We start from the raw sequence: 26,166 nt of genomic DNA, 5'->3' as shown, positions 1-26,166 counted from the left end.
TAAAAGTAAGTAGCATATACAACATAGATACATTGGACAAAAGAATTTTTGCATTTGAATGGGATGCAGTGGGGCATCAGGAGATTTTATCATGTTATGTAAAATGACACATAATATAGAATTTATGTTTATTTCTGGAATTTTCTGAATATTTTCAGACTGCACTACACCCTGGGAAGACTGAAAACACAGTAACCAAAATCACAAATAAGAGTAGGACTACTGTATAGATAAGAAGGTTGGTCATGAGTTTTGTTGTTAACTAGATTATGAGTATAAGAGGATTTATTATATTTTCTCTTTATGTTTATATATATTTGTAAAAGATTACACTAAGACTAGCCTTTGCTGCTTTCAACTAGTATTTAGTAAAGCTTAAAGTAAAAACAATAAAATCCTGACCATAATAACTACAATGAAACCATAATCTCTTCAATAGGACTCATTCTGAGTCCTTGTTAATTTTTCTTATTTTCATTTATAAATTAGGCACAGTAAGATATGTGCCTAAGTTCTAGTCAAATAAGTTAGCCTGTATTGTAAATGGGACTGATAATAAGACAAAATCTACTAGAGTACCTAGTATAATCATGAGAGAAAAGAGTTAACAATATTCATGCAGGACACCTATAGTAGGAACTCTAATGTGAGCTAATTTATTAAGTAGGGTCTAAATGAACACCAGATTTATTTCATTCATTAAAATGACTCTGAAGCAAGGCATTGGACTCAGCTCTAAAAATATATGATGAGGAGGCAGGTGTCCCTGTACTCTTATCAGTAATACTAGTAATACTAGTTGTTGAGCAAACACCCACAAATCACAGCGTCTTTTAGCAAAAAAAAAAAAAAAAGTGTATTTCTCATTTGCTCAAGGTTAAATGTAGATATTCCTGGTCCAATGGTGCTATTTTAAGCAGAGACTCAGGCCTGGGTTCCTTCCATCCTTGCTAAATGGACAAAGAAGATAGTTCTTGTAAATGATTCTGCAGGATGTCTTATAGGCAGACCTAGAAGTGACAGAGCTCTGTAATACCACTTAGTATTGAATGTGACTGGACAATGTCCTCTAGCTATGAACCCACGAAGAAGAAAACTGGATACTGGGATTAGAGTTCTAGAATGTTCTACTACAAAGATGATCCTGATCCAGGTCTGGTGGGAAGACAGACATGCAAAGAGACACAATATATAGTAAGATCAATAATAAAGACATACATACAGTGCTGTGGGGATTCTAAAGGAGGCAGGAGTTTTAAAACTTTCATCATGTACTGGTAAGATTTCATAAATGTGCTTGAAACTCAATTTGTAGGCTATTAAATTTGCAATTCTGTTTCCATAAAAATTCTAAACCTATGTCCCTAAGCCCTCAAAAACAGAGCCCTCCTGATAGCCTTTTGGCAAGTTTAGCCATAGAACATGGGTATTTATCAATACTACTTATGTGTGCTTGCTAGAACACAAACTCACCTGGAATTTGGATCGCCCAGCATGAAGGGACTTTAATAGGATTCATTCATACATTTGTTCAACATTTAATAAAGACATCTGTCCCCAAAATTCAATTTACAATTTTTACAACATTTTACAAAGACTTTGATCTCCAAATCTCCACTTACCACTTTACAAGAATTTACATTCACTGCAAGGGTTTCTTTCCAGAGTTTTTTAAGTCATTTTTCCTCAGGATCAAAAAATGTGACTTTTAGATGAGAGGAAAAGCAGTTGAGGCTCACATGTGGGGACTGTGTGTGAAAAAAAAAACTGGCAGGATACAGCAACCCCTGGACTCTAATTTAGACCAGCCTGCCTCTGGCAATAGGAAAGTCATTTGTCCCTGAGTGTCCACATCACAATGTTGCACAATTGCGGTAAGAGCCATCCTTCAACTCTCTTTGGCTACAGCATTCTAGTATGCCATCTGAATTTTATATATATTCCATCCCTTGGGCTAATTCTACCTCACCCCACCCCCTTAAGTGATTCTAATTAGAAAACACACAGGAGGATCCTTATGGGATTTGAAAGCTGCCGGGATTCCCTCTTTGATCTCCCATCTGAACCACGGACGGTTTGTTGTTTCAAATTCTCCCCTCAGCGCTCCAGTTGACAATTATTGGCATTTTAGATCCTGAAGATCACAATGCCTGACAGGCCTGGCCGCCTAAAAACCCCAGGCGAGCACTCCCCTCCAAACACCTCTTCTCTCTGCCACAAACAAACCAACCAACCCAAACAAAAAAACAAAACGCCACCGAAAAGAAAAAGATGCTGTGTGCTCTATAAATAGCTGCCAATTTATCAATAAGATGCTGAGCCTGGCTAGAATTTTAAAGATGCTTCGGGCATCTTTAAAGATGCAGCTAGCGCTTCCTTTCCCGGATACAAATAAACCTCATCAGCTTAGGGTACCTTAACCACCGCTATATAAATTCTGCAAAATGCCGCGGTGACTTGAGGAACTTTAGGAATGGCGAAAGAATTTGTTTTCATTAGGGTAAGACTTGGCTAGGGTGCCTTCCATAAAGACGTGAACTCGGAAAGTAGTCGAATTTAAAGTCATTCATCAGTTTTTCGGACGCGGAGAATACTGGTAGAAAATGGGGTGGTGGGGAGTGCCCACAAGAAAGTTTCGTTTGTTTACTTAATTTCATTCACCAAGGGAGAATCCGAAGGATTCATCCCGGTGGCACTGGGGTCTAGGATGAGAGACGGGCTTGGCAATTTGTGAAACGGATGTGTGCGAATGCCCAGACTTGGGTTGGGCTCACTGGGAGGGAAGAGCTGGGCTGGCGCAGGGGAGGAGGAAGGGAGGAAACCGCGGGAGGCGGAGGGAACCCAATATAAAAGGCTCCAGACTTAGAGAGCGCCCGCCACTCCGAGCCTCTGAGGGAAGGCGGGAGCCTGAGCAAAGCCAACTGGAAAGGAAACGTGCGGTGCCACTGCAGAGACCTGAGCCCACAGACGAACCCAGTTCGCCACGGCATACGAAGAGAGGATCTCGCGCCCTCAGCTCGATCCCCGAGCTCCTCCATACGCTTGCAGAAGCTTGAAAGGCATGACCCGCGCGCGGGAGCCCGAGGCTGCAGAGCAGTCATGAGGCGGTGGTCCAGGAGCAGCGGCTGCGTTACGGCAGCCCCCAAATCCCCTCCCGGCTCGGCGCCCCCGGGATGAGTCCCCCAGAGTCCAGACTGCCAGAGCTAAGAGTCACTTCTAAAGGCCACCAACGTCCTGAGCGCCCAAGCCACAGGCAACGCGCCTCTGTAGCTTCCTGCCCCGACACCTGCGCGCTTAACTAGACGCACGCCCAGCGAACCCAATCCACCTCCCTTCTCAGGCTCTACTGGGCGCAGGATCTGCTGCACAGAAGGATCAGAAATCCCCGCGTTCAGAAGCAAGTGTCAAGACCCTTCTGGAAAGACACTTTGTCACCCTCCCGATCCCCGCCTGCTTCGGGCCGCGGGGCGCACAGTCCTAGACAGACACCTGGTTTTATCCAGCGCCCTCTCAGTTCTCCACCACTACAACTCCAGCTCCACTTTGCCAATAAAGGTTTCTAAACTAGCCTAGGCACCCTCCACTCACCCGCAGCCCCGATTTTCAGTGCGCACAGGAGGTCTCTGCCCTCGCCAGCCACAGCGATCTCGGCAGCGCGCAGTTGGCACAGCCGATCAGGCGGACTTGGGCGCCGGCGGGGCGCCCCGGCGGCCCCCAAACAGTGACAACCTCCGTGTACCCAGTGCCCCCACCTGAAGCTAGCCCACCCCAGGACTTGGAGTGCGGGGCAGAGAGGTTGGCGGCTCTCAAGAGTACAGAGTGAGGGAGGTGGCTCGCCGGGTGAGTGGCTCCGGGCGGCAAGGGCGGGGGAGCCAAGCGTGGAGGTAACTCCGGGCGGCCGCTGAAGCCCTCCTCCTCCTCCTCCTTCTCCTCCTCCTCCTACTCCCCGCGCTCCTCTGGCGGCCTCTCCCGCTCCAGCTGCGGCGCCGCGGCCACATCTGGGGCGCCCATGTGCGCTCGGGGGCTCGGCTGCGTCCGCCCCGCCGCCGACCCCGCCGCCCCCTGCCCGCAGGGTGGCCCCTGGACCGGCCGGGGTCCCAGGCAGCCCCGGGTCCCCATCGCCGCCGCCACCGCCAGGCAGAGCCAGGGTTTGCTCCGCAGCCGGCTTGGACACCCCCGGCCCCGCGGTGGCTCCGCTGTGGTGCGGCGGCGGCGGCGGCAGCGGCGGCGGCGGCTCCTGCTCCCCGGGGCCCTCGCGCCCCGCCGCGCCCAGCGCCAGCCCTGCGGGCCCAGGGAGCGGGGCCCCGCCGGGGGCCGAGGCGGGAGCCGCGCTGTCCGGCTCCGGGGCTCCGACTCCTCCTCTCCCGGCGCCGCCGCCGCCGCCCGCCGCGCCGGGTCCTAAAGCCGCGCGCCTCAAGAGGATGGTGCGACTGGCGGCGGAGCTGTTGCTGCTGCTGGGGCTGCTGCTGCTCACTCTACACATCACGGTTCTGCGCGGTTCAGGAGCATCCGACGGGCCCGACGCCGCCTCGGGCAACGCCAGCCGGGTCCAACTGCAGGTGAGTGCGCCGCCGCAGAGGGGCGTGAGCGACAGGGGAGAACCGGGGTGACGGGGCGTTGAGCTAGCCCCTGGTGGATGAGAGGAGGCGGGTCCTCCACCTCACCCAAGAGTGACTCTTTGGGCAGTAGTCTTGCTTGGGCAATTCTGCTTAGACAGGTAAAGCGGCGGTCTGGACCTAGAGACTGGACCGGACTTGGAGGTCTGTGGGTTGCGCCGGTCCTGATCGGTCCCACGTAAAGTACTTGGGGTGCTAGGCTTGGGGTGCGTGGAGGAAGTGGAGAATTTGTGTTTGGTTTGGAGGGCTGCTAGTCTTTGATGACCCTTTAGACGCTAAATAACTTGACTTGAAATAAGGCGGAATAAAGATGGGATACACAAGGAAACCTTACAAAATAATATCCCAAACTATGTTTGGAGGAAAGAACTAATCTGTCCCATTAGAAAGTAATGCCAAAGGTCAGAACATAATTTCCAGAGAATAGCCAGACACCCCCCATCTCCTCCTCGAGGTTCCGGTGCCTCTACCACTGTGGGACCTCTCCAGAGGTGAGGTGAACCTGGGGAAGATGCAGAAATCAAGGCACCTGTTGTGATTTGTGCAGGGGTTGCCTGTGGATTTTAAACTTATAGCGAAGACTTCTTTCCAGGGACCAGTCCCTGTGAAGGTCCTTTTAGAAATAGGATTCCGTTAATCTAATTCAGCTCCAAGTCAGGGGAGGAGTCTCGACTAGGGAGGGCGTGGTGGGCAGGCAGATGCAAGGTGAATTTTGATGTTTGAGTAAAAGTTCCCTGTGTAGGGGTTTCCTGCCCCTACCTCAGAAATCGCTGCTTCTTGGGTCTAGGGGTCTGTCAGCTCTTGTTTTAGGGAACTGGTAAAAATGAGTGGGAATTTTCTCTGCAGGCAGGGGAATTTTTCTGGCTCCTAAAAAAAAAAAAAATTCTTAAAACCATCCCCTCTAAAACTCGACTCTGTAATGTTGAGATAAGCATATTCTTTATGTAATTTGTTGCTAAAACTTTACTGTTAAAGAAGAATACACGTACATAATTCTGTCACTTGAGCCTGTGATACAGGTTCAAAGTGCTTCACAGAATTTAATTTATTTAATTTTATTATAATCCTGTGAGGCACAGTACTGTAAATATCCCCCCTTTACAGATTCAAAAACTGAGGTACAAGAGAGGTTAAGAAAATTGCCAACGTTCACACATTCCCAACCGTTAATTAATTACACCAAGCTTTATGTCTGCCGGGGTGTTATAGACTAAAGCAAGGGGTTCCTTGCACACAAATACAAAACCAGGCATGGAAAAGTACACACTCCAAACAAAGTTTTTTTTTTTTTTTTTAATTGGGACATTTTGGGCTGGGTTGTGGCTCAGCGGTAGATCACTCGCCTAGCATGCACCACATAAAAATAAATAAAGGTATTGTGTCCAACTACAACTAAAAAATAATAATATTAAAAATTGGAACATTTCTAAAAAAAGATTTTTTTATATATATACCTGTGAGTAAACAGGTACAGCAACAGACAGACCTGGTTCTTGTAGGGGAATAGAATATATGGCTATCCTGTAGAATGTGGTTCAGCCACCAGCCTAACAATGTAGGAATAATTCTTAATATCTTTAAGATTTCTGGAAGTCATATTTTATACATGATATTTTCTTTCCTCGTGGACTCACAAAAAGCCATAAAAATGATGTTCTATGGAAAAGTAAATTTGGCAGATTTCTTTATGAGGTGTTTGCTATCATTAGAATAACCTGGGGTTGGCCTTTTCCGCCCCAACAGTAAGGTAATGAGAGAAGCAGCTGGTGGAACTGGCAACTCTAAAAGGGAAGTAGATCAAATTCTCAAAAGGGACTTTAACTGAAGAACAGCCCCAAGAGGGCAGAAGAAATGGGGGACTTAGAGCAAAGCTCTTAGGAATATCTTGGGTCCCAAGTAGCTGCTAATCCACCAGCTTCAATGTATCTTGTAATAGGGTTTAGTTATTCTGTCCATTCAAAGCCCATACTTATCCAAGCAGAATGATGACTTTAACAGGTTGGTTCATAATTTCTCTCTCCCTCTCTCTTCTCTTCTCTTCTCTTCTCTTCTCTTCTCTTCTCTTCTCTTCTCTTCTCTTCTCTTCTCTTCTCTTCTCTTCTCTTCTCTTCTCTTCTCTTCTCTTCTCTCTCTCTCTCTCTCTCTCTCTCTCTCTCTCTCTCTCTCTCTCTCTCTGTAATTAGTTATTGTAAAAGTTTTATATTCTTCCTGACCAAAGTTATTTCTTTGGCCTTCTAATTCTCCAAAAGCATTACAATTCAAAGGGACAGATTATGTTTTGCCAAGTGGGGAGATCTGCAAAAGGCATTTATTAGTCTGCTGCTTTCAGGCCCTGAAAGTGAGTTTGCTAATAGCAGGTGTACTTGAAGACAAAACTGCAGATGCTGTATTTTTTTCTGTTTACCAGACATCTGAAACCCAATTCTTAGACCCCATCTAAATTTGTTGGCTCTGCAGTGTTTAAACTGCTACAATCCTTCTTCGTTACATGAAAAATAATCAAGGCTTACACATTATTTCTGCCTTTATCTCTGCTTACAACATTCTAAAACATGAGGTTAGTTTAGTCAGGAATGTGCAATGCTGAGTTTACCAAATTGCAGTATATTTGGAATCATTTAAAAAGAGACACAGCTTTTTTAAGATTTGGTGGTTTGGACATATCAAGGATATCCAATAAAACAGCAGTAGGAATAAGAAAAATAATAGTTAACTGCCTTTTATGTGGTAAGCACTGTTCTTAGCACTTTTTACATATTAATTTCCTTAATCCTAAAAGAAAATTCCATGAATTAAGTACTATCATTATTCCCACTTCAAATGGAAAAACTGAAGTTAGGTAACTTACCCTAAGGTTGCAGAGCTAGAAGCTCCTTAATTGGCTTTTGTTATTTTATAGTGCAAAAAATGTTATTATATATTTTGCATAGTAAATTCCTGATTCTATACTTGTATTTCAAGTTCCCACTAAACTCATAATACTGGCTACAAGAAAAAAATATATATCTTAACAAGTTACATTTTCAAATGAATCTTGACAGTGTTACTTGTCAAACATGAACTATGTATGCCTACATAGACATAAATAATGCATACATACTATACACACATACATGCAAACATGAATGAACAAATTTATTGGTAGTTTCAGCACTCATGAATTAACAAATTTATTGGTAGTTCCAACATTATGTAAGTACCAACCCTGTACTCTAGGTATTCTGTTACTGGGTGGCAGTAAAATGCTTTGAACACACTATCTCTATCGCTTAATGGTTCATGAAAATAATGATGCTAATTTTGTATTGTTATATATTTTTTAAATCAAACAATTCATTGTAATTAGTTGTCTGCAGTAGCTGAATGAAATGCATTAAAAACATCAACTTTTTAAACTTTTGAATGAAATCTTACCTCCTCTTTGGAATAACTTTGTCTTATGTTCATCAGCTGCACGGATCAGTTCTTTCATGTATCTTCAATTAATAATGAGAAGATAATATTATGTAATAAAAGCAGTCTGAAAGACAGAACATCTCAAAATATAGACTCCACAGGCAACGGTAATTATAATCATAGTAATGTTATCTGCTTTATGAAATTCAATGGGTGCCTTTCTAATAAATCTCAGTCATAGTTAGAATTATGAGTTTTAATAGTAAAACAAAAACTCATTAAAGCCAGTAAGATTTAAACAAGTACCATAAAACACCAAATTGATCATTTTTACAATAACAATGTAATGAATTGACTTTGTAATGTAATGAAATGACTTTGTTCCCAGTCTCCTAACTACCATCTTTCTGAACACTTTCTCTCTTCATCCATCCATTGCCTTTAATAAAACAGTTTAATATCTTATATTCACTGCTTTATCTGAACCATATAGCGAGAGAATCAAAAGCAACACTTATTCATACAAGTAAAATTCCTCACAAGGGTAATATTTATAGACAGTTGATCCTCCTTGTCCTCAGTGGATATGTTCAAGACCTCCAATGGATGGCTGAAAACTAGGATAGTACCAAATCTTATGTATACTATGGGTTTTCCCCCTATACTTAGATATATATGATTAAATTTAATTTACAAATTCGCCCTGGTAAGAGATTAACAACAATAACTTGTAATAAAATAGAAAAATTGTAACAATATACTTTATAATAAGAGAAATTTCATCACACTACTCAGAATCAGGTGTGATTTAAAACTTACCAATTATTTCTGGAATTTTCCATTAACATTTTCACACCACAGTTGACTACTGATAACTAAAACCACAGAAAGTGAAACACAGATAAGCAGAGGATGGAGGTACTGAGCCCATTTCACAGACAAGGAGATGGAAGACTAAAGAAATCTAAGTAACTTGCCCAATGCTACACAGCCATAGTGGGGCAGGGCCAAGAATTGACCCAGGCAGGCTGATTGTGGATCCCAAATTATTGTTCCCATTTAGGAGCAAGATACTTCTAGCTTCAATTCAAACCAACAGCCATTTATATTTCTTGCTTCCTGATTTGCCTATCTATGTTCCTGTCAGACTTTTTATTCTTGTTGCTGGAATTCTTTATACATGATGAATGAATGTTTGTCCCACTTAGCTATTGCTGCATAACAAAATACCCCATAATTTAGTGGCTTAGTACAACCACCATTTCATTTGCTTGTGAATTTATATGTCAGCAACTTGCTATGGGCTCAGCTATGTGGTTCTTTCAATTGGTCTCCCCTGAAATTATTCACGTTGCTACAGCCATCTGTTGGCTTAACATGGTGGGGTGATCCATGATGACCTCATTCATCATTGTTGTTGTCATCTAGGTCCCCTCTCTCCAGAGTCTCTCATCCTTCAAGAAACTGGTCACCTGTCTTTATATGGTAGACTCAGAGCAGGAAGGAATAAAAGCAGGAGTTGCAAGGCCTCTAAACAAACTTGACAATTATTAGCACTTTCTTAGCACTTTAGTTACATTCTATTACCCAGTCAAATCCTTGACTCAGCTTTGATTCTTAGGAACAGAACATCAATTCTTCCTCTAGGTAAAAGGAACACCAAGTCACATTGTGAAGGAGCATGTGAATGTGAATGGGAGGGATTATTCAAGCCATCTTTGCAAAATACCTACCATATTGATCCATTGTCTCATATATTTTGTATTTTGCACCTGTCTTTTAATGTTGTTTATGATGCTTTTAGACAAGTACCAACTTTTTCTCTTAAATGTAATCAACTCAGAATCTTTTCCCTATGACTTTTGGCTAAAGATTATAAAACTCTTTAACTGTATTCTGTTCTAATACTTTTATTGTTTTTTGTTTGTTTGCTATGAACTGCATTCTACTTTGAAATTATCTGTGGGTTTAAAATAAAGATAAAACTTTGCTTTTGTTCAAGTGATAGCCAATTGTCCTACCATACTTGTTAAACATTCCAATCTAACTTCCTTCATACAAAATGCCACCTTTACTACATGATAACATTTTCCATATATATCAATGTGTTTGTTTCTTTCAGACATAAGTCTGTTTATTTTGTCTATTCATATACAAACACCACACCACTATTTATGTAATGTAGAATCATAGTGTGTTTTAATAGGGCAAATGTCTGTTTTAAAATTTTTTTCTTAGAGATTCTTATAAATGTGTTCTATCAAATGAACTTTGGAATTATCTTGCTTTAAAAATCATTAGGATCCCATTTTAGACAGCTTTTTGGCTGCTATAGCCAAAAGACCTGAAAATTAAAGGAGGAGGGCTCATGGTTTCAGAGGGCATAGATGACCAACTCCATTTGGTGGGGCCGAGGTAAGATAGAACATCGTGGCAGAGAGTGCGGTGGAGGAAAGCATCTCAGAATACAGCACCAGGAAACAGATAGAGATGACTCCCCTTAACAGAGACAAAATGAACCTCAAGGGCTGCTTCCATCCATTCATCTCCTCCAGCCACACCCTACCAGCCTACAGTTACCACCCAATTAATCCCTATTAGAGGATGAATGCCTTGATTAGGTTGGGCTCTGATAACCCAGTCATTTCATCTCTAAACTTTCTCACATTGTCCCACACATAAACTTTTGGGGTATACCTCATCTCTAAACCATAACAGATCCTAATGAAAGTTATTTGAAATATTTTAGGCTAGATTGAGGAAAATTGAGTTTTTCCATTTTTAATTATTTCATTGAGGTTGTGGTACAGGTATGTTTCATGAGTAAAGTTCTATAGTTTTCTTCATTTTTTCATGTTTTGTTTTACACATTATTCTCTAGGTTTGACTGTTATTGTGTTATATTCTCTACTTTGTTAGTTCTGAAACTAGGAAAGCTATACTTAGCAATATATACTCTTAGTTTTTTTGGGGGGTGGTTTTTAGGTTTTGCATGAAAGGTAGCATTATCCATTTCAATAGTGAGATCCTTAGAGTTCATGGCATGAGTTCAAATTTTTTTTAATTTTTTTCACTATTGCACTTGAATAATAATTTATTAAGATATTGTTAAAATACTCATGACGTCTCTTAAATTTGTTATCTCCTTTTTTGAGATGGGGATTAATATTTAGGCTTATTATATGGTCAATATTCCATTCAAATTACATAATGTTTCCTTAGTCAATTTTAATAATTTTTATTTTCCAAAAACCAGGTGAACATCTATTACCCTGGAGACTTAGTAAACTAATACAAGAAGACCTATAAGCTCATAATTGTTAATTATATTATACAAATCCTCCATGTCTTGATTTATTTATTTTCTACTTCTTCACTGATTCCTGAAAGAAAATAATTGCATTCTTACCCTGTAGTAGTGGTCTTGTCTGTTCTTGTTATCCTTGTTCTCCTTTTTTTTTCCTAATTTACATTTTTGGAATCCATGACATTAGAATATAAAATGTCTTTCTACTGGTTGTATTTTTATTGAAGTAAAATTCCTTATTTCTTTTTTTTTTTAAGAGAGAGAGAGAGAGAGAGGGAGGGAGGGAGGAGAGAGAGGGAATGAGAATTTTTAATATTTATTTTTCAGTTTTCGGGTACACAACATCTTTATTTTATTTTATATGGTGCTGAGGATCGAACCCAGCACCCCGCACGTGCCAGGCGAGCGCGTTACTGCTTGAGCCACATCCCCAGCCCCCTTATTTCTTTTTTTAAAAAACATTTTTTAGCTGTAGATGGACACTTCTTTCTTTGTTTCCTTTTTTTCTTCCCTTCCTCCCTTCTTTCTTTCTTTCATGTGGTGCTGAGGATTGAACCCAGTGCCTTACACATAGGAGGCAAGCGCTCTACCACTGAGCCACAACCCCAGCACCCTTATTTTTTTTATTGCCTTGTGTATTAAATACTTTGTGTCTGATTAATCTCACTACTCCTGCTTTCTTTTTGTTTTCTCTTGGCATTTCTCTGGATTTATTTTTCCAACCTTTATTTTCAAGCTTCCTCTGCTTTACAATAATTAAATATCTCTCTTATTAATAACCTCAGCTAAATTTTCTTTTCCCATGTAATATATAAATAAATTTAACCCGCTTATATTTATTTTGTGTACTGATAAATTTGAAGGTACTTTCCCATTTTGTTTGCTGTTCTCAAACTTTTCATTTTTTTTTTTCCTTTTTACTCCCTCTCCTCCTCAACTTATCTGTGTGACTTTGGCAAGAGACTTAACCTCTCCTCTCTATGTCTAGATTTTTCTCATCTATAAAATGTGTATATAATACATGTTTTGTAGTACTACTGTAAATATTAAAAGATTGAATGTATGCTAACTGCTTTATCAGAGATTGGCACTTAAATGCTTAATATTTAAATATTATTTTAATAAATATAATTTTTTATTTTTTCTCATTTTGTGAGTTATATGTTCTATTTCTATTACTTTTTAATAATTTAACAAACATTTTACTCATGCTTTTCTATCAATGCTGAAAATCAATCAATATCATAAATAAAACCTCTCAAAACAAAATTCTCACATGCTTTTTCTGTCTTGTCAGAAAATATTCTAAAATGCTACTTCTAAAATCTTAAACATGTTTTCTGAATTTTTAGTGGTAGGATATTTCTTTTCCTTCCTTCTCTTCTTCATTTCTTTTTTTTCCCTTTTTGTTATACTGACCACAGCAATTCTTACCAGTTTTGTTATGTTCCCAATAATTATCTTGACCTAACTAAAAGATTTACTTATTTTTTTTTAATCTACTGCTGCTCCTTGGGCTCTCATATTTTCATCCCCTATGTCTCTGGAACAAATTCTCAAAAATGCTTTCAGAAAAAGTTTATCACTTGTAAACTCTCTGAGAACCCATATTTTTTTAGACATGTCTTTTTTTTTTTTTTTGTCATAAGCAATGCTAGCCTGGAGGTTGGCTCTGGTTGCTCTTGTTTCCCATCAGAATTTTGAAGATATAATTCAACTTTATTATACTACTTCTTGCTTTACATGAATATTTAATTAAATTTTTTAGAAGATGATTTTTTAAAAAAACTTGAAGTTTAAGGTTTTTCTTTTTATACATAATGTTCAGAAATTTCATGAGATTTAGATTAAAAGGCTTTAGCTTTTAGTTCTGTTCAGCCTGTGGTGTACACTTTCAGTGGGAAGTCCTGAGTTTGTCTTTAGCTTGAGAAAATTTCTTTAGTTATTTCTTTGTTTATTTCCAATACCCATGTACTCTCCCCTGAAACTCTTATAATAGACATTAGAAATTGAGATTTTTGGGGTCTCTCTTCTTTGCCCCTTAAGTTTTGCTCTCACATTTTTATCTCTGTATTTTTAAAGCTTTTTGTTGTTGTTGTTGTTTTGTTTTTTATGTTGTTGTTTTGTTTGCCTTGGCCAATCTTCTCTGGTGTTATGTATGGAGTATCTCATAACTGAGCCCTCATGGTAAATATTAGGTAAAAATGTTAGATTCAGGCACTCTGAAACCTAGGCTTAAATCAAATATCTCTTTTACTCAGTCTCCTGCCCTCAGCTTCCCCTCCAACTTCTTTTAGCCCTGCTTGGCCTCACCTCTCCCTTCTTCTCCTATTTTCTTTACTTCCTTTAACTTCCCTTTCCTTACCATTATTTCCCTTCTCTCCTACCTCCATCTAAATTTTTTTAAAAAAATTAACAAGGTATTATTTACATAGAATACAATGGGTAAATCAAAAATGTTCCATTTTTGACATCTGTATATGCCTGAATAGCTGCTGTCACCATTAGGAGCTAGAGTATCCCTCATCTTCTCAGAAGGCTCCCTGAGTGAGAATGCCTTTGTAGGCATTTTAACCCTTTTGAGGGCAACTAAAGGACTTCCACCACAAGAAGAGTTTTGTGTCTTCCAGATATTCACATAAATGGAATCAACCAATATGCATTCTGTTGTGTGTCTGATTTCTTTCACTCAACATGTTTTTGAGATTCCCTTATGTTATATATAAGTAAATTTCTCTTTTTATTGCTGAGTGATATTCAATTGTATGACTGTACCATCATTTTGTTTATCTATTCCCCATCAATGGACACTTGAATCGTGTCTGATTTTTGTATATCATGAATAACATTATTTTGGTATTCTTGTAAAAACATTTCTGTGGACAAATGTTTTTATTTTACTCAGTTTCCTGCCCTCAGCTTCCCCTCCAACTTCTTTTAGTTGAGTAAATATCTAGTGGTGAGACTGACACATGGTCTTATGCTATTATTGTGGGAATTCTTCTGGAGACTCACTTTTTAGAGACTTTTCTTTCACTTTTTCAGCTCTGCAGTATCACTTTCAGTTGGTTGCCATTTATTTTCTATCTACCAGAAATCTCCCCCTCTTCTTTGGGAGGACACCTCCTAGCTTTCCACTAATATTATAGATTGATTTTTGCATGTCTTCTGCCTTCTCTGTAGAATGTAGAGAAGGAAAACAGATAAACGCAAATGCTTGGTTGGCCACCTTGAACTGAAGCACTATAATTTTGGTTTCTTTTATACAAACAACAACAAAAATGTTATCTTATTTTTGCAGCCCCCTAATCATTCTTTTCCAGCCATGATCTAAAAGGCACTGATCTTTGAGGTTGGAAGATGTCCTCAGGTGCCATGAGAGCTATCCATTCACTAAAAAGAACCTGATTGAGTTTTAAAACCTCTAACAAAAATCCCCAAACATCTGTATGTCATACAAGTAATGCTTAACAAGTGTCACTATCAGAACATGTTTTGTTTAATGTGCCCTTTAAAACCTTACTACTACATCTTGATTTCAGGATCACTGTTTTTTTTCCTCAGTGTTCACAAGCAGGTGTACCATTCTCTTTTCAAGAAATGTCTCAGCTGGGTTTTGAAGGTGATTAATAGCTCTCTGACTTCTCCACATTCTATTATCTCAATTTCTTGAACTTGTTTTGTTGGCTTTATTTTGCAACATTTTAGTGTTTTCCTTGATTCTGCTTCCCCCCCCCCCACTCCATCTTCTGAGAATATCTTTCTTTATCAGTGCTTGGCTCAGGATTGATTTTATGATTTGTAAAGAAAAGAGTAAGTGATGAAGCCCCTTTATTTTCTCTCAACTAAGAATGTCCTTCTATCTTTACTTGTCCACCAAAGACAGGAGATTATATAAAATATGGGATGGGGCATAACTTCAATATATGGATTGTATGTTATGGAGTTCAAAGAAATGGCAATGGAGTATATTGTTGGGTAAAAAAAAAAAGCTGTTCTCACTTTGCATCTTATTTAAATTTTAAATATAAGAACTCCGTATCCATTAGAAATTCATAAGAAACTGTGAACATAAAATATATAAAACTTAATTTATTGCCTTCTGTGGCATATGAACCAAGAGATGAGATTGAGCACTGGGCTAATCAACCCAACATGCCAGCGCTCAGTGACCCTCGTGGGATTTAGTACTCCCTGCTTACCTTGGTCACTGGCTCTATAATATGCCCTTTTAACTCTTCCTTCCCTTTCCCTGTCTGGCTTTCTTTTCCCCTACCAGAAATTCCCAGGACCATCTCTGGGAGAGGTCTCAGGTATGCTTCTGAGAGGAGCCAAACTAAATGACACATTACTTAAACGTTAGTCACTGGGATAGTAGCTTCTCTAGATAGTAACAGTGAGGGAAGTCTGCAGGGAGCAACAGAGCAGTTTCCAGGAGGCACCTGCTTCTTATTGTTGTCATTAAAGATGACCAAGTCTATTAGCCTCAGAAAGGAATGTGCTGTGGGTAGCAACGGAAATCCTCTATCTCAGACCTTCTCAGAGCAGTCAGAAAGAGGGGACTTGTAAATAGCAAGGATGAAAAAGGTTAGGCTTAGGCATAGACTGCAAATTCCTGATACTTGGAGATATAATTGGTTCTTTTTCTCCTGAGAAGTTGAGCCCAATTAGGGGAACAATGGGGAAATCCTCAGAGGTTTGTGAGGTTGTCAACTAATGCCTGAAAAAGGCAGAGGCCAAGGTACTTTGATAAATAGCTTAGCACCAACTCCCCAAGCACAGACCAGCATGTGTCTCTGGAAAGTTATTTCTGTAAACTGAGTAGAAGTAAAAACAGGAGGTTAACTACCCCTCTTCCTGTTGGCTTTGACCCATGCCCATTTTAGTAAACCAAGTCATTTTTGCACAGAATGCTCTCTGTGACATTAAAGCCTCCATGACAGAGCCACATCCCCGTTTCCCCTGGAAGAGTTATGTAGAGCCCATGGAATGGAAGGGTTATATCTCCAAGTCTAGGTCCCTGAGCTGCCAGATTTCCATTTGGGGGTACCTCAACCCCCAGATATTCAACAGCAGTGAAAAGGCAAGTCGACTTTGCATGCAATATACTAGGCCATTTCCTGCTGGACACTGCATATCCATTTTCAAAAATAACAAGCTATGTGTAGAATCTAGATGAAGGATGCAGGGAAGCTGGAAATGATATCACAGCACTCCCAGGTGTTACGTTACACCTACATCATCCACAGAGAACATTCATGCCAATAACAAAGACACAAAGAAGAATCACACCTTCATTCCCAGATATCCCTTGGAGACAGTAATGAGGAGAGAAGGAGGACAGTGGCAGTCATTTTACTATTTTTTAGTACTGCATTTTCTAAGGAGCAATGGATAAACCATGAACTGTACATATTTAAAGTGAACAATTTAACAATATTGACACCTGCAAAAAACATTATCATGATGAAGATAATAAATAAATCTATCATCTCCAAAAGTATTCTTTTTTTTTTTTTTTAAAGAGAGAGTGAGAGAGGAGAGAGAGAGAGAGAGAGAGAGAGAGAGAGAGAGAGAGAGAGAGAATTTTTTTATTATTTATTTTTTAGTTCTCGGCGGACACAACATCTTTGTTGGTATGTGGTGCTGAGGATCGAACCCGGGCCGCACGCATGCCAGGCGAGCGCGCTACCGCTTGAGCCACATCCCCAGCCCCTCCAAAAGTATTCTTGTGCCTCTTTGTGATTTCCAGCAATTGCCAGGTGACTGCTTATCTGCCTTCTGTTTCTGTACATTAGTATTGCATCTCTTAGACTTTTATGCAAATGGAATCATACAGAGTCCACAGTATGACATGCTCTAGCTTCTTTGCTCACCATGACAATTCTGAGATCTATTCTTTTTGTTCTGCAAAAAATAGAGAATTTGTTCCTATTTTTTGCCAATTAGTACTCCATTGTATGGCTAGATATACAATATGCTAATCCAACGAAGAACACTTAGGTTGTTTTCAATTTGGGAACTATTAAAATGAAGACACAGTGAACATTTGGTTTTAAGTCTTTGCGTGAACATATGCTTTCATTTCTTTTGGGTGAATATTTAGGAGAAGAATGGTTGGGTCATATGGCAATTTATGTTTAGCTTATTAAGAAGTTATAGCAATATTTTTAATAAACTTATTTAAGTTTAGGATCTACAACTACCCAAAGGCACCCTTGTTAATTTCACAGAATTTGAAAGTTGAGTTTCAGGATGATGTTTTTCTATAATTAAAATATCAGTATATGACCATATATCTTCAGTTTATGAAAAACTAAAAGAAGAAGAGGGACCTATCCCCTTGGAAAGAATTCTTGGTTTGCAGAATGCCCAAAGAACAAAAATCTCATGGGGCTCGGTTCTTCCAGTGTGGTGGTAGTGAAGGGGGTAGTTATGGTGGGGGTAGGAATTTGGGGTGAAAACTGGGTACTAGACAAAAAACCCAATTAGAAAAGTGTCCTAACTTTTCTGTGCTGCTGCCCTCTCATGTCCCTTCACTGTCTTTTCCCCATTTCTTTATTTTTTTATACTAGGATTTTTATTTTTTTTATTATTTTATTTTGTACGAGGGACTGACCCCTGGGATGCTTAACCACTGAGCTACATCCCAGCCATTTTTATTTATTTTCAAAATTTGAAACAGGGTTTCACTAAGTTGTTTGGGGCCTAGCTAAGTTGCTGATGCTGACTTTGAACCTGCCATCCTCCTGCTTCATCTTCTTGAATCACTGGGATTACAGGTCTGTGCCACTTCCCATTTCATTTCTGCAAGCAAGTTAAGAAAACCAGAAATAGATTTTGTCTTCTGTCACCTCAGTTACATTATGACTTGGAAGGCTGATATGGGTTATGAGTCCCAAATGGATTGGAAGCCAGGTTTATTGCTGGGAATCTTTAAATTTCAGGAAACAGAAAGAGCAAAACTTTAAAAGAGGAATGATTCCATTATGTGTTTCTAATTCTGAGTCCATAAAATGGGCTGAGGATACATTAACATGAGCTGCCCTTCTTGCCATACGTGACAGTAGGGGTGTGCAGAAAGTATCCAAAGAGGATTCTCATTATGAGAACAAGGATTGTCCTTCCCTTGCACATAAGGTAACCCATTCATTTCTCAAATGTTCACCAGGTACAGTTGTGGCCAAGAAAAACAGATAAAAAAAGCCCAGGATGGCATCTCAGCCCTTGTATCCAGAATTCTGTCTATGGACCAGCAGTATCTCCTGGGAACTTTTTTAAAAATAAGTCTTAGCTGGGTCCAGTGGTGAACAACTATAATACCAGTGGTTCAGGAGGCTGAAACAGGAGGATTGCAATTCAAAGTTAGCTTCAGCAACTTAGTGAGGCCCCAAGTAACTTAATGAGACTCTGTCTCAAAAAAAAAATTAAAAAGGATTAGGGATGGGGCTCAGTGGCTAAGTGAGTCCAATCCCTGGGTCCAATCTCTGGTACAAATAAATAGATACATAAATAAATAAGTCTTAGACGAGGCACAGTGGTGCACACTTGTAATTCTAGCTGCTGAGGAGATGAAGCAGGAGGACCACAAGTTCAATACCAGCTTGGGCAACTTAGTGGGACCCTGTCCCAAAATTAAAACTAAAAAAGGCTGGAGGGGGGTTAGCTCAGTGGCAAAACACCCAAATTCAATCCCCAGTACCAAGAAAAAATAAAGAAAGAAAAAGGAAGGAAAAGAAGTGTTAGGCCTCATCCAGAACTACTAAATCAAAATAAGAATTTGGATAAGATTCCCAAGATTGTTCATAGGGAGGTCACAGATTAAGAAACTTTTCTTGTACCTTGCATGTCTCAGGTATCACTTACTCTAAGCCCTATGTTATTCAGCTGTTGCCTAATAATGTTATAGGACAAACTATACCTAAAACTCAGAGACTTATGATGATAAGCATGTTCTCACACCTTCATGGGTCAGTGGGTCAGCTAGAATTCAGAAGATCTGGGTGGAGTCTGACTCCCAAGCTGTGGGTTAGGTCTGGATTTGCTCAGTACATCTTTCACTATTCTGCAACCAGGAGGCTGTCTGCCACACCTTTCTCTCATGACCGTGAAAAAGTACAGAAGGACAAAGGTGGACTCAAATGCAAAAATACACTTTATCCCTTTGCTGGATCATACCTTGGTCATACCCCCCATCAACCAAAATAAGTCACGAACTCCAAAAGAACTTCCAAAAGAGTGGACGTGGGCTTTGTAGTTGTTTAGATTCCAGTTCTGTTTCTAAGTTTGTACCCTATGAAAAATCTGTGCCTCTGTATTCTAGTCAGTAAAATCAAATAATAACAGCTATATCACTGGAAGATTATAAAAATTCTGTAAGGACTTCCCATGGCACATATAATATTTTAACTTATTGATATTGCATGACCTTGGGCAATTCATTTCAACTCTCTGAATTTCATTTTCCCTATCTAAGAATAGACATCCCAGGGGAGAATGCTATTAATTTTTGAATTGCATCTTCAAAACTGGTGGTGGTGATGATGATGGTGATGGTGATGATACAGAAGCCAACACTGAGTGCAATAGACACTTGCTGTTAAGATTTTGCATGTGTCTATTCCTTTCACTCTCATAATTGACCAGTAAGGGTCATCCCCATTTTGCAGTTCAAGAAACTGAGATAGAGCAATGTTAGGAAATTGAGATTTAGCATGGGATTCTTCTGAGCACCTCAAGGAGAGGGAAACCTCACAAAACAAATGTGATACCAGTTGGTTCCATATCACTACTTTCTATAGAGAGAGTGCATATTCTGCCTCGTGTCCATTGGGTGATGCTTCTAAAAGGCAAATTTTGTCTTTTCTCATGTGGGAGAAAGAAAGAAAGAAAGGACCAAGGGGAGGTCCAGAGAAGAGGCATGGGAAGCAGCTGGCCTCCTGGTCAAACAAAATCTCCTGCTCTCTCTGCCTACCACATGGCAAAATCCAGGGGAGCAGAGGCCCCGAGGATGTCATTTCCAGTGGGCTCCACCATCCATAAGGGCGATGGTGTAAAGCTGCTCAGCCTGGCTGTGCATCCAGAGTTAATCTGAGGGGAAGGACAAGCCTCAGGGTAATTGTCTCTGAGAAATGAGAGCTGGAACAGGCTCCTCTTTAAGCCATCCTTCTGGTTGCATGGTTGTAGTGCTAGCATGAGATTCTGCCCCCACCCCCGCCACATATGCTGTTTCTGAATCGAGATATACGGGTCCATCTCTTCCCATCTTCTTTGCCCTTTCACTGCTAAAAAATCATGTGCTCCATGGTAGGAGTGGAACTGTGCCTGCAAATATGTTACTCATCACTCATGGGGCTTAAACAGTTTCAGCCTGCAACCACTTTCCCTGATGAAGGGCGCCTTTTCCTACCTTCCTTTCCCAGACATAACAAGAGAAACAGGACATGCCTGGGGACAGGAGTTCCACAAACTCTGTGAGTTGTATATTCTACTTTTTAATTACTGTTTCTGGCCAGAAGAAGTTCTCCCTTGTGACTAATCAGATTTTCTTTCTTTCTTTTTTTTTTTTTTCCTTAGTGTGTCACAAAGTTCATCTTCTCATGGTCTCTTGGGGAACAAGTGGAAACAGTTTCAAAGTTTCCCCTACTGAGAATAGTTTGTATCACATTTGCTTTTTTTAGTTATGTCATGACTTTGCTAATATCTAACAGCTTGTGGGCAACTCTGATTCCTGATCTTTTTCTGTTATATTTTCCAGGTCCCTCTATCCCCAAAGAAGTTTATCCTTTGTTCTGTTTTGTTTTCTGTTGTTGTTGCTTTGTTGTTGTTGTTGTTGTTTTTAATAGACCATGTCTCTCATTTATTGAGCACAACCTCTTGGACCCCATCATATCGTATCTTTTTTCTTCTTTCTTTGTGCCTCAAATGTTGAGTTGGAACCAATCTCATTCTCGAAATTTAAATAATTTAGTTTTTTTTTTGCCAGAAGCCACAAAATTGAGCATCAATTGGGTAGATAGCTAACACAGAAAGGAAAAATGACTTTTAAAAGAATGTATGATCACTAAACATGTGAAAATACTACATTTTGCCATTGGAATGTCAAAATTAAAATAATAAAAAAAAATCAAGACCTGGGGGTACCAAGTGTTGGTGAGAACACTGAGCAGCCTTATGGGAATATGAACTGGAAAAACTGTTCATCCAGAGTACCAACTGAAATGAAATAGGTATATTCCACTGACCCATCAGTTCTACCCTGGGTATGTACCCAACAGAAATGTATTCATCTATGCACTCAAAGGCTTGTTCAAAGAATAGTCATGGCAGCATTATTTTAAATAGTCCCAACCTTGAAACAGCCCAAATGCCCATCAGCAGTCAAATGGATAAAAAAAAAAAATTAAAAGCACACAGTGGGAAGGAACCAATGGTAACTACATGCAACAGGTAGTTTCACAAATGCAATGTTGAGTGAAAGAAGCCAGGCTCAGAGGACTACCAGATGGATAATACTGTTTATATAAAAATCAAAACCAGAAAGAATGAATCTCTGCTGTTGGAAATGAGGACACTGGTTACCACCTTGTCCAGGAAATGACTAGAATGGAGCATGGTGGGAGATCTGTTTCTTAATCTGAATGTTGGCTACACAGGTGTCTCAGTGTGTGAAATTTCACTGATCTGTATAGCTATAAATGTGCATATTCCTCTATGACTGTCACCCTCAATTAAAAATATAGTACAAAATGCAGCAGGCAGAGAAGATTGTATAGAGAAGATGACTGTTTTTCACTGGGAAAAGTAACCTGCAGCCCAGAGGCCTGCACTCTAGGCTCTGTGATGTTTGCTTCTCTGCAAACTGGTCTCCAAATTTTAATGAATGCGGAGTAGTTTTGGTGTTATGGAGGTGCTCCTCTGCTTCTGGGGCCCAGTGCTATTGTTAGGACATCAAAGACCAACTGCTGGCTACGATACAGTCCATATGAAAAGAGTGACCAGCAAATTTACTGCTTGACTTCATTCCCTTTAAATGGAACTGGCCCCATGGACCTCTTTCAAAGCTCAATTGTAGACATATATCTTTTTTATAGGACATTGTGTTCAATAAAGAGAAGCAGTAACTTAAGATAAAAAAGAATACCTTTGAGAGTGCTGCGAGATGGACATTCCATTTAATAAATATCACTGTGGTTACACATGACCAGACCCTGTCAGAAGTCACACCATTGGCTTGAGAACCTTCTACTTGACATGATGGCTATTTTCAGCTAATTGAGTTATATATTTATGCCCCCAGCCCTTTCCCTAGACTCTACAAGGTCTTGGGAAAAGTCATTAGAGCAAGGATGTCTCCTTCAAACCAGAGGGTCACCTTACTAAAATCAGGCAAAATGGCAAAGTTCATATCACATTACTCACTAACTTATTTGAAGCCACCCATCGGTGAAGTAAACCTTTATTAGGGGTTGAGTCCAAACTAAACTCCTATCAATTATGTCCAAACTAAACTCCATATCAATTATATGCTTCCTCTCAATGTCCATGTGGACATCATTCCAAAAAATCCTGGTGTGGAAATCTCATGGAGTTATTATCATTTGCAGACATGAGAACTGGATTAGAAAAGAACAGATGTATTTTATGCCTATCAGAAAATGAAGAGTATTATTAACTTTTCACAAGAGAAAAAAAGTAGAGTTACTTATAACAAAAAGGATGTCTTTGGTTAACATGGAATCCAGCCCAGGTGGTGGAGAAAGAGGCATCTACAGTAAAAATTACTAGTCGGCTTAAAACTGCATAAATCCAGAATGGCTTTTTTCAATATATGATCATTATTATAGCAGTTAGCCCACAGGAGCTGACCATGGCATCCATTCTGTTTAATCCGTTACTCCTGAAAAGGCTGAGCTCTCCACTTTGCTGGAAAATGGCTGAGTACTGAGTGGGTTCTTTCCTCTCTGCTCCCCTGCTTGGTCCATTGAGGAAGATGCATAAACCACATTGAGAACTGAAAGTCCCCTGCTGAGATTTTGATGGAGGCAAAACAATTTGAAAGACACTGGTGAAATAAGATAAATCTGGGGGCAAGTATCAATTAGAGAAAACTGGAAATAGTTACAGAGAGCTATGGAATCACAAGGAGATGGGCACTAACTATTGAATAGTAGGTAGAAATAATGAGTTGGGTTTTTAGAAAGGTACCTGTCTGCCAGAAACAGGTTTTTTTCCTTCCAAATTTTTCCCATCAGCTGAATTGCCCTGAAGCTCACTCTGGTGCAGTTCCCATGCCTCACAGTGATTGTTTTACTGCTTATTCTCCAAGGCTTGGCATTCTATTGAGGTCTGAGATAACTCCAAAATGAACATCAGTTTTGGCCTCACATTCTCTCATAAATAGGGAGACAAGGGGGGAGAAAAGAAAGGAAGTGGCCTGAACCAGACCTAACTAATTCAATTATAGAATGATATGGCTCCAAATAAAGGGAAAATTGCATACCACGGAACCAAGAAGAGCAGATCCCCACCTTCCTTATGTGAAGAGAAGGGAAAACAAAGAGATGGAATCACAACTCCAAAGAGCTACCCTCTAATTATGAGGTTGCATCTTTTCTCTGGGTCTCAATGGTTGCTCCAAGATTGCTCAGACCATTAACTCAATTTACTTTACTTTGAGGGCTCTTGTGTGTCTGTTGTTCCTTTGGGTTGGTGCTTTTCATACCACTCAGGATGCAGTATAAATAGAAGTGTCATGGAAACCAGCCAGTAAGATGGAGATGGGAGGAGCTGTCCATAGGCTATACAGGCTCCCTTTAAAAGAAAAACTCAGTAACCCACAAACCTCCAGTGTTCAGCCTGAAGTGACATAAGGAGGCCATCTGCAGGCTTTCCCCGATATCTGAGGAAAGATTTTACTTGGTTATTTCATCTTAAGGTAGATGCTGGTGGGAAAATGGTGCCCAAAGAGAATTCTGTGTCTTGGTCCTCACCATCTACGTGTACTGCATTTGATTATATGTCCAGCATATGTGGACACATAACAGGTGCTCCTGTGAATGTGGCTTCAGGCAAGGTCACCACTCTGCTCACTGGGTTGAACCAAGGCTTCATCAGAGCTTCAACCCACCATAACCTTGTTGAGACACTGGTTAGAAGGCAGGTTGCAGGCACTTACTGAATCTTTAAATTGGGTTATTGGCAAGAAAGACCCAACATCACATTTTACTAATGAAGAACCCAAATCTAGAGAAATGAAAGGATTTTCCCGAGATCATGCCACACATTCATCATAGAGCCAGCACCAGAATCCAGGTTGACTGAATCCTAGTAAGTCCTCATTCTCAAAGTCACATTTCTGAACATCTTAAAGAGTTTTCATGGACCTACTTAGCTGAAGAAAATTAGAGCAAACATAACTCTAAAGTACCTGGATTCTATAACATTACAATCTTTGTTAAGTTGTTTTAGGTAATTAAAAGAGCATCAAGTGTGTCTTTTTTATTTCATAGACAAACCAGTCAAGTAAATGAAATAATGTATATATAAATATAGACCATAGCCCAACTACATAGTTGTTTCACAATAATCCAGGCAAGAAATGATGGGACATGGACCAGGGTAGAGAGGAAAGGATGGGTACACAGAGTTTGAAGACAGAGACAAGGGTGTCTTGATGATTGAATTTCAGAATTAAAAAGAAGTGAAGAATCAAAGATGGCTTTCAATTTTAAGAGGAAGGATACATGCTGGTGGATTTTCATTGAACTGTAGAACATGAGATGCCATTAGGACATCTACATGAAGATAATAAGCAGGGAGGTGGTCGAATGCACCAGGAGCTGAGACTTAGGTGACATAACCAAAGGGGCAGGTAGAGAACCAAGAGTTGTGGTGTCACAGAAATACTATGGGAGGAGAGTACCTTAAGCAGAGAGGCCCCCTTATCAAAAGCTGCTACTGTGAGAGCAAAGATGAGGACAGAGAAATGCCAACTTGACCACATGTTGTTTGTTGGCGGCCTTATTGAGAGCAGAGTCATAGGCATTATGGGTGTTGCCTTGGTAAAGGAGTAAACGGGAGGTAAGGAAGTGGAGATGTACATAGGTACATCTTAGGGAAGTTTTACTGTGAGAGGGAGACATTATGAATATGGGGCTCCTGGAAGGGTTTTTTGGTTCATTTAAGATCAGGGATGCTTGTACATCTTGGAGGCTGATGAGAAAGATCCAGCAGAAATGGAGATTAAGGATGTTCTATTGAATGAAGGGGACCAAGGAGTAAATTCCTTCAGAAGGCAAGAGCCTAAGTGTGAGAATTGGCCTTTGATAGAATCAAGAATCTTCATTCCATATAACAGTTGGGAAGGAAGAGAAGAGCTCTGCAGATGGGAATGTAGCTATAAGATGAGAATATATGGCTTATCAACCAGGGGCTTCTGTTCCATCAGTGAAATGTGAGGGGAGAGCAAGGACCATGAGTAGAAAATCTGAGGCAAGAAAATCTGAAATAGTCATCTTGGATACTGTAGGAGGTAAGGTTGTGGGGGAAGAGTAGTCATGTTTTGGAACATTTGAGGTTTGAGAACATGAATCTAACATGAAGCAAGTTGTCAGGTGACACAGTTTTATTTTTTTCATCACTCATCTGCTTGGCTACTAACCTACAGAAGTTGGATCATTGAGGTCAATCAAAACTGAGGTTTCAACAGCCACATAGACCTGAGAGAGAGAAGGGGGCAAGCAGGGTTGAGAGGTGTTGCAATAGGGTGGCTATATTAAGGGTCACACACATGCTGGATAAGAAGAAACTAAAACAGGAAAAAGCTGAAAAGGAGTGAAATTCAGG

At 40.1% G+C, this 26,166-nt stretch overlaps 1 protein-coding gene across 1 annotated transcript in view; it reads left to right on the top strand.

The window, feature by feature from the left end:
* Window positions 1-4,332: 4,332 nt before the first annotated feature.
* The window catches only part of Ism1 (isthmin 1), a 74,378-nt gene continuing 52,544 nt past the window's right edge, over window positions 4,333-26,166 (top strand). The window contains exon 1 of the mRNA XM_026397652.2: window positions 4,333-4,559. Coding sequence (XP_026253437.2) covers window positions 4,422-4,559 — 138 coding nt within the window. The 5' untranslated portion in view covers window positions 4,333-4,421. The remainder of the gene's footprint in view (window positions 4,560-26,166) is intronic.

This window comes from Urocitellus parryii, chromosome 6, assembly GCF_045843805.1.
Source record: "Urocitellus parryii isolate mUroPar1 chromosome 6, mUroPar1.hap1, whole genome shotgun sequence".
In the NCBI taxonomy this organism is placed as follows: Eukaryota; Metazoa; Chordata; class Mammalia; order Rodentia; family Sciuridae; genus Urocitellus; species Urocitellus parryii.
Note: the sequence above shows the minus strand (reverse complement) of the source record. Positions and strands in the feature narration are given on the sequence as shown.